Raw genomic sequence first — 12,922 nt, 5'->3', positions numbered from 1 at the left:
TATTAACGTCAGTTAGGCGCGCATTTGAAATAGAAGAATTTCTTTAAAAAATTTCACAATAAGTTATCTTGTTAACAAACATCACAAAGAATGACAATAATCTGAAAAATCAAGAATCGTTTGTGGAAAGAGATTCCATGACAAATTATTAAAAATTATTTCATTTATTATTTCAATTAAATTAATTTGTAATAAAATTAATTAAAAAAATTATTTTATAAAATTTATAAGTGGAGTGGAAGCAATGATAATTCCCAAAAATTAGAGATTACCTCATCTTTTAATTGCATTAATTATTAATTCTTCAGTTGAATCTATTTCACCGTTAGTTCTTTAATTTTTCTAGTTCAAGAACATTTATAATGGGAAAAGTTGCATAAAAGTTTTTTACACATTCTAAAATTCTTAATAAAAATGGATAAATTACTTTTCTCTTAAAAAATATTAGAGATTAAATACAAAAGATGTTGGAAAATCGATCAGAAAATCAAATTTTATTAATCCTACGAGAAAAAAGTTATTCAACTGAAAGTTGTAACATTTTGTCTAACCACAATCTGGTATTCCTTCATTAAAAAGTATATAAAATTTAAAACACTTATACTGTCATTAAATGATGATATCAATACATTATGTAATAATTAATTTAATGATGATTTCATCATTAAATTAATGATGAAATAAGTTACATTAAATAAGCAAAATTTGCATTCCGATTTTTTTTTGATATAACGAAAATTCTATCTATCTATATATATATATATATGTAATATACGTTGAAAATACACTATTCATAATTTTGTAAAATCATTACAAACTATTTTAAATGAATTAAAATTTAAACTTTAATCTTAGGTTAAACGATAAGAGAAAATAAACCATCAAAATATCACAAGATTATCAAATGTCAAATACGTAAATGTATGCTCCTATTATCATACTCAGAGTCATTTAGACATTTTTATTAATCTAAATTGTATACAAAATCTTCTAAATTTTAATAAATTTTCTCATAAAATATTTTTACTTAAAAAAAGGAATTTAGGGTTTGATTTTTTTATGAATTTATAAAGACAAGCAAATTATTAAGTGCATATATTTACAAAATAATATGCTTTATATTAATCCTTAAAATAATGCATAAAAAATTCCTACACCATAAAATATTATTCTCATGGTGTAATTTTAATCGTTTAGCTCCCTTTTTTCACTTAGAAATTTGTATTCACATTCGAGTATCTCATTTTTTTTATAGCGCGCATCGCTACCCTTGATTCACTTTCGCGCCAAACTGCCATCGCCAAAGGCTATATTTTGCAGCCCTCTAAACGCGGGAAGGAGAAAAAAGGTGCTATTATGAACGTTATGCTCGAACTAAAACTCCACCGCACGTGCACTCTGCTGGTATAATAAGATTGACTTTTCAAGAGTGATGAGGACTATTTCTCTACAGACTGTCCTGATAAATTTCTTACTGGATATCTGAAAATTTTTTTTCGAATTATATTCTTTATTCCATTTTACTACACGATGTTTTGAATCTTCTTCAGTAAGAAACTTATACTTCATTTAAAATATTTATTATCGTCTGCATATTCATTTAATAAAAATGTGAATAATTCTAAATAACATTCTTTAATTTTGAGATTTCTATTTGAAGAAGGGTTTTGAATTGTTAATAAGTTGTTGATTTTAGTGCTTCAAAAAAAAGTGCTGAACTGAAATTCTTACTGTTGTATATATAGTTTTCATCAATATGCTCAGTGATAAAAGTTTTAAACTTTTCTTCAAATTGATTTTCATTTTAACTTTGGACATTTTCTGTGGAGTTTCAAGTCAAGAATATGGCACAACATTGACTTTGAAACAAGGACTAGTTATTGGAAGGATTTTAAAAACTTCTAATGGAAGAGATTTTTATGCATTCCGAGGAATACCTTATGCCACTCCTCCAATAGGTCTTCTTCGGTTTAAGGTAAGTCTACATTTCTGTACAAATATAACTGGTAGTTTAGTAATTAGTATGATTCCTAAAATTCACACATTGAATTTCCTCTCAAAAGAATACTTTCATGAATTTTTCATAAAAGAAAACTATAAAAAAACTTGGGGGGAAAAAAATATATATCAAAAAGAATTTTTGGCACTCCTGAAACGATTTACAGGTAAAATTTAGTATGCCTTGTAAATTGTCTCTAAGAAGCTGGAAAACTATCTGTTTTCTCAGAGATTTCACATTTTTAAAAATATATGAATTTTATTAGTAGATTGCTTTATTTAGTAAATTGAAATCTTAAGATTTTTTTTATGGAGAGATTTGAGATTTTTTTTTCTTTAATCATTTAAAAAAATTAATAAGAATTCGAATTTCCAATCAGAAATACTATAACATGAAAATGGTTTAAATATTTATTTATTTTAATTTTAAAATTTATTCTTAAATATAAAGCAATAATAGCATGCACACGTAAAAGATCTATTAAATATCATTGCAGCATAAATGGTATAAATACAATAACTAAAGCAATGAAGAATATACTTACAAACATTTTTCAAAAATTACTTAAAAAAAACTTTCATAATTTTTTTTTAAATTTAAAATCATATGAAAATAATTTTTATCTATGTTATATGCTTCGAAGATATTCAGAGAAAAAGTTAAAATTTTGATTAATTTTTGATTAAATTTTTTTAAACCGTTTTCAGTAAATCCCTAAAAGTAATTAGTAATTTAAATATTTTTTGAAAAACATTTTTCAAAAATTATTTAAATTACTGCAAAAATTATTTTTCAGAATTTTTTTTTTAAATTTAAAATCATGTAAAATCAATTTTCTGCTTTGTTATATGTTATATAATATTGATGAAAAATGTTAAAAATTTGATTAATTTCAATTACAGTTTTAAAAAGGCGCTTTTTTAGTAAATAATTAATTCCCAAAACTTAACTGCTTACTTAAATTTGTTTGCTCTACATCTAACAGTCTGCCTTGTAGAAAGAATGCAGACTTTTCTTTTCAGCACGCACGCCGCAATTAAAAATAATATACCGGCATATATACATTATTACATTAAAATTCTGGCAGCCAAACCTTAAGATTAAAGCCAATTTGATAAAGCATTCCACGTTGCTTCAAATTCCTTTTGTTAATTGTGGTCACGTCTCTATATTTTATAATCTCATTTAATGCTAAACTTTCTTCCAGAAAAAAATAATAACCCAAGTAAATTGCAAAAAGATGATTTTTTTTTTTTTTTTTTGAGGATTCGCTGAATATAACTTTTATTTAATTAACTGTGTGGCTTCTTTAACTCAATGAAAATCAGCTTCCTTTAATTTGTAGAAATAAAAATGTCATTTAACGTATTGAAATTTGAAAAAACGTAAACATCGCGATTAAAACCCAATCCGAATTTCCACAAATTCTTTCTCAGTCAGCAACTTTTATTCAAACATTTTCTACAAACTGAAATGTTCGATTTTATAAAAGAATTTTTATAATTTTTTTTTACAATACCCTAGATTCATTTAGTTATAAAAATGTGTATAAAGCCAAAATTTGCTTCATTATTATTGTTTACAAATTTGAATACGGAGTAATTTGGAAACATAATAGATAAATAAAAACACAGAATGAACAAAATTAATAAAATAAAAAATGTACAATCTAAAATAAATCATTAGTAAATCAAAATGTACTGAAATATGAAGCTAAATTGATCATTTTTATTAAAAGAGAGGCCTCAGAATACGCATTGCCTAGGATCGCATTATACTTAAATACGCCACAGTTTAAGCATGACGCAAAACATTTACATATAGTATTTGAACTGTAAACATTATTAGGTTAAAATTCGAGAAATAACAGTAAGTAGTAATATAAAAACTAACAATGTAAACATTAGATTAAAATTTGTTCTTTAGTATCATGTCATCAACGTCGTTTACAGAATATTTCAAAAACAATAATTAAATGTTCATTTATTAATTTCCTTAAAAAATATCCTTTTAATTTTCCTTAAAAAATCTTACATAATTTAATATTTTTCATAATTTGTGTATAATTAATTCGAATAGCTTATTCATTACAAAATAGTACATGAAGACAACTAATTTTTTAGAAGAACCAAATACCAAAGCCTGTATAATTTTAGCTTATTAAAGCAATACCGTTATTAGCACCATGATTCAAGTTATTAAATCATTTTGTGGAGTAAAAATAATTTAACAAATTAATGATTAAACGATTTAATGATTATTTAATTATTTAATAACTAATTTCTGTTAAAAAAATACCTGCTTTCTATGAGTAAAAATCTATTTTTAAGCCTGTAGTCACAATTTTTCATCATCTGCAACAACTTCATCATCAATAACAATCAGTTCTGAGGCTGACATTTGGCTAAAATATCAAAGAATTCTCATCTTAAACCAATCAAAGAATTAGGTAAAAGAGGAAAAAAACTAATAAAACATCCCGGGATTACATATCTTTTGAAATACATCCTATGTTAGTCTTTTAAAGATATCATACAATAAGTACTCAACATTAAATATTTTAACATTGTAGTCATTTTATAGACTGGTATATTACCTGTGAATTACATTATGCAGCATTAATATTGTAGAAATCGTTCAAAATTCTTTATAGGGCACCGTTGGACTTAGAGCAATTAAATTTAGCACATAGCTAGTTTTTAGATAATAAGTGCTTAACAATAAAAGGCTACCCGATATGTTAATTATATCTCTAGTTAAAAATTAATCAATATTTTTTTCTTCAATACTTTTGCACAAAAATCGTTTATAAACTACTTTAAAATTTAAAAATAAGCTTTTCAGTGATGCCAATTTTATTTTCAAATAATTCTTGGAACTTAGAATAATTCATCGAAATTCGAAGGATTTTAAGATTTGACATTCTGGATCAAATCCGTTTTTGCAAGACAAGAGGTCAATTTTTCTCTTAGTATTCTATAAAAAAATATGTCAGTTGGTTTGATAAATTCCGGATGTCAATAAATTCACATAACAAACGATATCCGCAAAACTTTATTCGAAGAAAGAACGATATTTTCCCCAACAACTTGAACCGATAAGAGATCACGAGCAGCTAGTTCTAAGGGCAGGGTCAGATCAATTTTTAAAACTTCCAAGTTCAGAGCACAACAATGATTCTGAGAACGAAATGCGATTGCGCAGTTTCCGAGCCCAATTTAATAAGCGCGCGCTGAGTTAAACTGCACGAGAGTTGTTTATTCCATGCTTCATTACCTAAGCTTCTGTCATGGAATAAAAAAATTCGTGATTCATGGATTCAATGGGAATATTTATGAGAAAAGAAGACAATTGTGAGCACGAGGGTATTGTTCTTGCTCTTTTATATATAGATCTAAAGAAATTCTTAATTTAAATTCATTCTAGTCGGGAATGCTTACTCAGCGTTTCAGCAAAACCCACTGTTTCAAATGAAAAATAATTTAAAAAAGCTCGCTGATTCTGCAGTTTGTTAAAATGATCTAGAAGAAAATATTGCTGCAGCCAATATTTACATCTACATGAATAGAATTCCATCTGTTCAAAACTCTTCAGAAAAAAAATCTGATGAAATCCTTAGTGTCATTTTCCCCCCTAATTTTCATAATATTAATTTAGAATTAATTTCACACAGAAAAAAATCCCATAAATGTTATATTTTGAAGCTGAAATGCAATCTGATTAATTAAAGATTTCCGTACAATTTCTAGAAGTCTTTCTAAGAGAAAAATACAATAATTACTTTTTGGAATTTTCAAAATTTATTTAACTCTTGCAATTGGATATAATAAAGGCCTAACTCCATTTTTTTTATGTATATTTTTATAAAACACTAACATAACCAGTGAGAGTAGTCTCCCGCAAACTTTCTCGTATATATTTTAATAAAGATATTATCGTAGAAAATAAATTGCGTGGAATTAGCGCATAGTAATTACGAAATATTAACTTTTGACGTGAATTTAGCCTTTTTAATGAATGGATCCATGGCATCCTTGGCGAATTATTTGGCGATTAATCCCTGGCATGTGTTAATAGAACCCAAAAATCGAATTTGTGTTTTAGACACGCTTTTCTCTACCGATTTGAACAAAAACTAGATACAAAACTGCACTTGTAGCCACAAAATCCCTTACCAAATTTGATATTGCATTTTTGAATTATCGCGTTTATATGTTTCCGAAAGTTTCCGACAGACGTTCAAGTCCTTTTTGGATTTGTCTAAAAATTTGACAGGTGTCTACAATATTAATGTTAAATCTGTTTACCAAATTTTATCCATCTAGCTAGCTTCTTTATCGTGGTAATTTAAACTGGAACAGCATGGCACATAATTTCCTATGAATAGATTTTATTCAAAATTTGATGGAAATCTGCAAATTTCGTGTAATGACCGTTTACCAAATTTCAACCGTCTAGCTGAGAGCGTTTTTGAATTATCTATGTCACAGGTAGACGGACATTTTCCAAAAATGTGTTTTTCGAACTCAGGGTGGTCTGAAACGTGGAGATTCGTCAAAAACTCCAGATCGAATTTTTTGACGATTATTATATTTTCTCTATACTACATATGCGAGAAAGTAAAAAAACAGTTACGAGCATCAATATAAATTATTTAATTAATTTATTAGATTATTTAATTAATTTTAAATACCTTTAGAAGATTATTATTGAGACGAATTAAGAATATTTATTAGTAGCATAATCTAGATTCAATAATTTTTTATGTTTTGTTATAAATAACACTCTTATAAAGAATTATATGGAAAACTAGAAGGGACATTTCTTCTTTTCATCTCCCATCATTGCAAATGAAATGCACTCAGCAGTCGCAAATAAAAATAATAGTGTACCATTATGAATAAGAAGAAGTTTTGTTGTTCGTTGATTTATTTCAAGCACAAGGTTGCTATTAGTTTAGATAATTGTTGAGGACAGAAGGCTAATACTTCTGGAGCGATAAATCTAATTGAAATGATGGCTCGCCCAGTCGACCATGATGGAAATAATAAGTCGTCAGTGCAAAAGTGATTCAAATTATTCCGAGAAGAGCCTTTGATCTCTGCATTGATGGGTGAAGTCTGTGTGTAAGAGAATTTTATTGTTCACAAAGCAATGAGGGGAATATATCAATGATTTTCAGATTATATAGTATTCTTTCATTTATTTCACTCGAAATTTGCGATAATTGCTGAAATGATACATAATTGAGATTCCATTCTTATATGTGAGGATGGGTAGTAAAAATATGTAATTAATGTGAAATTGAGAATTTTTTTTTTTTTGTCAAAGGAATTGAGATTATCTTTATGCTCTGTTAAACTCTCTGTTTTATTAATTTACTAGCCGCCTTTGGCGACCAGCCGGTTCGCCAATCTTAATGTTCGTTAAAATTTTAATAATTAAATATTTTATGCTATTTCTACTTTAATAGCTTCTTTATCAAAATATTTTAAAACTTCAAATTTTGATTGTCATATAATTCATTCATAATATTATAAAGGCCTTCAGTCATAACGTAATATGTATCTCTCTCATTTTCTGTTAGCACCCGTAGAATTTATGCTTTAAATTAAAGTGGAAAGAATTAATTTTCAATTAATATAATAATATTTTTTACTGAAACAAAGCATTTTTTTTTTATAATCTGATTACTGAAAATAGAGTCACTCAGCGTTTAAACTTTATGGGCACTAAAGAATATCTTTTTTAATTTATGTAATATCTCAAGAGTTTGTCAACAAAATTTTCTTAGATTCATCATGAGCAGATCGATTCATTAACAATGTTTAAATTTAAATGCATCAAACACTAAGAAAATAAAACGAATCGTTTAAAATAATCGGTTGAAAACAGCTTTTAGAAAAACTACTTAAAAAACGATGTACTTTAAACTATAAGCATATACAAAATATATATAACTAACATAAATACAATTTACTTACAAAAGCATGCAACTAACCCAAAAATAATTTAAATCATCCATTGATAACGATTGTCATGGCAACAATCAGAACAGAATGCGCATGCGTGAATTTTCATCGCCAGTTACGTAACGCAAATACGTGATTTTTTCTACGCCAATTGGGGTAACGCTATGCGGATTAGAAATTTTTAATTTCCTTTATTCTGTTTTATTTTAATTCAAAAGTATTTCAGAATGAATCTGAAAGATCGATTCATTAACAATGTTTAATTTTAAATGCATCAAACATTAAGAAAATAAACAGAATCGATTGAAATAATCCGCCAAAAAATTTTAACCCTAGCCTCATTACTGTTGGGAGAAAAAAAAAACTGATGCCTTTCTCATTTGGCGGTGGGGAAAATGGAAGATTTTTTTGGCCGGAAAGTTAGTTTTTAATTAATAATTAAAATTCTAATTAAAAATTCGAAAAAAGGAACCCCAGGTGCACATTCCCAACCTCCAAGGTATACATGTACCAAATTTGGTAGCTGTAGGTCAAACGGTCTGGCCTGTAGAGCGCCAACACACACACACACACACACACACACACACATTGAGCTTTATTATAAGTATAGATTAGTGTCTTATAGTGACCAGTTGGTTCGCCAAGACTTATGTTTGCTAAAAACCTAAATTAAATATTTTATGCAGCTTGATCTTAATGGTACTTTCGGTATGTAATTGAGATTCCATTTTTATATGCAAGGATAGGTAATAAAAATATACAATTAATCAATTGTTAATTTTTTATCAAAAGAATAGAGATTATCTTTTTATCATGTTAAGCTATCTATTTTATTAGTTCACTAGTCTCTTTTGGCGGCCAATTAATTCGTCAAGATTTATGCCTGCTAAAACCCTAAATTAAATATTTTATGTTGTTTGATCTGAATGATATTGCCAGTAGAGTATTTTTAAATTTTTATAGACATGAATTATTTATGAAGCTTTGTATCTTTTTGGTTTATTGTGCTAAATAAAATATAAGTATTATCTGAGATGTATTTTATACAGAAGATGTAATCTAAAGGATGAACTTTAATATAGAATTGAACTGCAACCATTTCTGAAGTTAAATTCTGTTTGTAAATACTATAAAATTTCAAAAATTTGTTAAAACCATGTGTTAAACAATAATGTACCTAGCATGGAAAAACAAGCCGTGTCATTATATTTTCATTACCAACATATTGAAGAAAATCCAGGATGAAATATTTGGAATAACAACAAATTGAGTTTCAGTTTAATAGTGAAATATATTGTTGTAAAATAAATAAAAAAATGCATTTCTAAACTTATTAAAATAGATGTAGTACAAAACTTATGCGACAAGAAAATTACTGTCAATGAAAAGATAATTTATTGGATTTTAAGATGATATAGTAATTTTTGTGTAGTTATAATTACAAAAGTTATGACAACAAATTTCAATATTTCGCTTAATTTTCATTTTTTTTAAAATCACTTTAGATAATGTGTATATATTTCCACCCTCTAAAGTACATCTGAGGGCCGCGATAGCCTGGTGGTGAGGTCACGGCTCGTGAGCCGTAGGGTGTCAGGTTCGAGACATGATTCCACCGAAGAACCGTCTTGTAAGGAGGTCTGTTGCATGCTAAATCCTGTCGGGGGAAAACATCCTCCCGCTGGTGTGATGTGGTGTGGAGAGGGGGGTGCCGGCTCAGGTATCGTCCTACTCATCTAACCGCGGTTCAAAATTACGAGGTACTTCCCAAAATAGCCCTAGTGTTGCTTTACAACGGAACGTTAATATAACTAAACTAAACTAAAGTACATCTGTCGAAATTTGGTAGCTCTAGGTCTCAGTTCTGTGGAGCATGACATATACACGCATTAATCTTTATTAGTTGTACATATGATAAATTTTGTGATTTGTTCCAAGCGAATTATCTAACGATATTAAATTGACACTTATACTTGGACTCTTATAAATCAGGTGGAAAGAATAGGACTATAGGAATATTAATTAATTAATATAGATCAAAAAATGTTTATTATTTCAATATAACTATAGACTTTCAAGCTTGAACGAACCTAAGCTTGTAACCAAACCTATTACCTGACGATAGTAAATAAATATAGCTTGTACATATACAAATCAAGTGGGGAAAATAAGACTTTAGAAATATCGATTTTTTTATAGTTTGAAAACTGTTTATTATTTAAATATAACTATAAAGTTTTAAGCTTGGGGCGATATTTAATTGCTAGTTTCATTTATTCCCAGTGATTTTTCATTCCTTTATTTATTTGCTCCATTTTTAATAAGAAATCCATCTTTTTATCAAAATCAATTTATTCAATCAGATTTTCAAATTTTTACAATCAGATTTTCAAAACTAGAACCTTTTATTTATTCTTAACTAGTCGTCTTTAGTGACCAGCTGATTCGTTGAAAAAATTGGTTGTGTTCACTTTCCATTACATTTCTTAAGCGTAGTCTTCATGCTCATGATTCCCTCGAAAACGTAAGTTTAAACATAAAAAGTTATAGACTTGAAATCCGGGCTACTTCAACAACCTTACGTTTGTTCTGTTTAGTGTGTAAATTTAACTTTTATAATGGAGTCAAGTCCCATGATAACATAGCGCAATTAAAAAAATAATTGTACGGGACTATCTTCTTACTGCTGATTATCTTTCGCAATACTGTCATTTCATTTCATTTTCTAAGCTTTCATATAAAATTTCGCAAATAAATAAACAGAACTTTCTTTAACTCTCAACAGAGAGAAAAAAATAGAGCCATTAAATATTTGATGAAACAACGCAAACGGATTGAATTTCATTATGATAATTAAATAAATTGTTGAAAATTGTGCAAAAAAATGTTTTTTTTTAATTATATAATTTTCGAAAATCATTATATGACGAATAAATTGTTATCATTATAAAAATCCTTTTGAAGAAGTTATGGCAGAAAAGAGCCAATAACTCGCTTAATTTTTAATTGATTGAAAATTAATTTTAAAAACTTTCTCTAGAGGGCATATTCCTTAAAAATGCAATAATAGATCTATGATATTTATATAAAAAAAGGAGACCTAGAGAGTGTTATAAGATAAATGGTCCTATTATGATTTATTAGCAAAGCTCTATTTATGTGTCAATAATATGATGAATTTTTTTGTTTCCAATTTAAAATGTTTCGTATTCAATAGATAATCAGGAAATATAATTTTTTTTATTTTTAAACTATTCAGTTTTCAAAATAACTAATATATTAATGTCTTTAAAAATGCATATCTTAAAGACATTTTTTGCAAATTTTTGATGTATTAAGGTATTAGGCTTGCGATCTGAAATTTGCATAAAAAAAATAAGACAAAAACAGTGTATCCTCAAAAATAAATTTAATAAACAAGATGCAGAAATCTTTATAAAATTTTGATATCAAGCTTATTTCGATTATATATATAACAACAGAGTTGCGTAAACATGCTCTTTTATTTCCTTTAAACACACTAGCGTTCTAAGAACGAATCCCACAGTGCTAGGCTTGCTTTTATTCTTAAAAACTAAAAATACACTATTTTCCTTTCTTTCTCCTCAAGCTCATTTCACTGATACTATTTCTTTTTCCTCCAACTACGACACGTGAACGCAGCTTGTCGAAAAGAAAGAGAAAAATATTAGAGTTCAAATTACAGACTTTCGAAATTTTCCTGTCTTTCTCATTCTTTCTAATTATTTAAAACCATCCCAAGTGGTCTTCCTTAAATATTCTTCTAATAAAGATGTTATCCCTCCTGTTGAAAATTGTGACCTTAGGGCAAGACCATGAAGTCGCAAGTACTCAGAATTTTATTTTTAGAGCTCCGCACATAAACCTTTTGTGCATCATTAGCATAATAAATAAAACTGAATTTGATCTTGAAAGCCTTTTACAGACTGATTGAAACAAGATTTGACAAACTACAATTGTAGTCACAAAATCACATACCAAATTTCATGTACTTAGTCATTAGACTTTTGAGTGATCACATTTAAATACTTGTGTATGTAAAAGCCAACAGATGGTCAATTCGCTGATGTATTTGATTTCAAATTTGATATAGATTTATAGTTTAGATGCTAAATCTGTGTGTCAAATTTAATTTTCTCTTAACGTTTTGAAGTTACCGTAGCTACTTGTTTTTGGATAACCAGAAATATGTACTGCTTGTTTAAGGATTTCGTTCAAAATTTGGTAGAATTTTACAAATATAGTGCAAAATCTCTCTACCTAATTTCACTCATCTAGTTCAAGACATTTCTGAATAATAAGGCTCACGGGCAGACAGATATAATTCCAAAAATGTGATTTTTCTGATTCATAGAGGTCTGAATTTTGTAACTTTTTCAAAACCACGTTCTAATTTTTTTAATGATTATAATACTTTCGTATACAATAGAATAGTAATTACTAATGCTGAAGAATCAGTCTCTGGTTTCAATCACTTCACCCATTTTGCCAATTTTTGTTTTATACGGAATCTCATCAACATTAGATATGTCACTAGTGGTCGTTTGTCCCCCACCATCCTCCGTTTTCCAATGAAATTCAGAAACTCCACCTCACTATGCACTTTCTATAAGATGAATAATTAGTCAAGTATTTTAATATATCAGCAATGCATTTTTCTTACGTAATTCAAATTGAAGATTAATAACTTTGTTATCCTCCTAATTTGTTTAGACATATACAAAGCTTTTATTTGGCAAATTATTTTAAGATCAAAATTTCCTACATATTCCATTTGTTGAATTTACATGCAATTTTTAAAAAATTTTGAAAGGAAGAAATAATATAAAAGCTTTTCTAAGTGAAAAATTTCTATAACTCATAATCCCTAATAACACGATGTAAGAAAATGCAGTGGAGAAAAATAGAAATTATGTATTGTTACACTGCA

At 27.6% G+C, this 12,922-nt stretch overlaps 1 protein-coding gene across 1 annotated transcript in view; it reads left to right on the top strand.

Moving 5' to 3' along the window:
* Positions 1–1,694: 1,694 nt before the first annotated feature.
* The window catches only part of LOC129989125 (acetylcholinesterase-like), a 58,698-nt gene continuing 47,470 nt past the window's right edge, over positions 1,695–12,922 (top strand). Inside the window, exon 1 of the mRNA XM_056097454.1 lies at positions 1,695–1,975. Within this exon, the coding sequence (XP_055953429.1) occupies positions 1,757–1,975 (219 nt within the window). The 5' untranslated portion in view covers positions 1,695–1,756. The remainder of the gene's footprint in view (positions 1,976–12,922) is intronic.

The sequence above is a fragment of the Argiope bruennichi genome, chromosome 10 (genome assembly GCF_947563725.1).
Source record: "Argiope bruennichi chromosome 10, qqArgBrue1.1, whole genome shotgun sequence".
Taxonomy (NCBI): domain Eukaryota; kingdom Metazoa; phylum Arthropoda; class Arachnida; order Araneae; family Araneidae; genus Argiope; species Argiope bruennichi.
The sequence above is the reverse complement of the archived record's forward strand: the minus strand, read 5'-3'. Positions and strand labels throughout refer to the sequence as shown.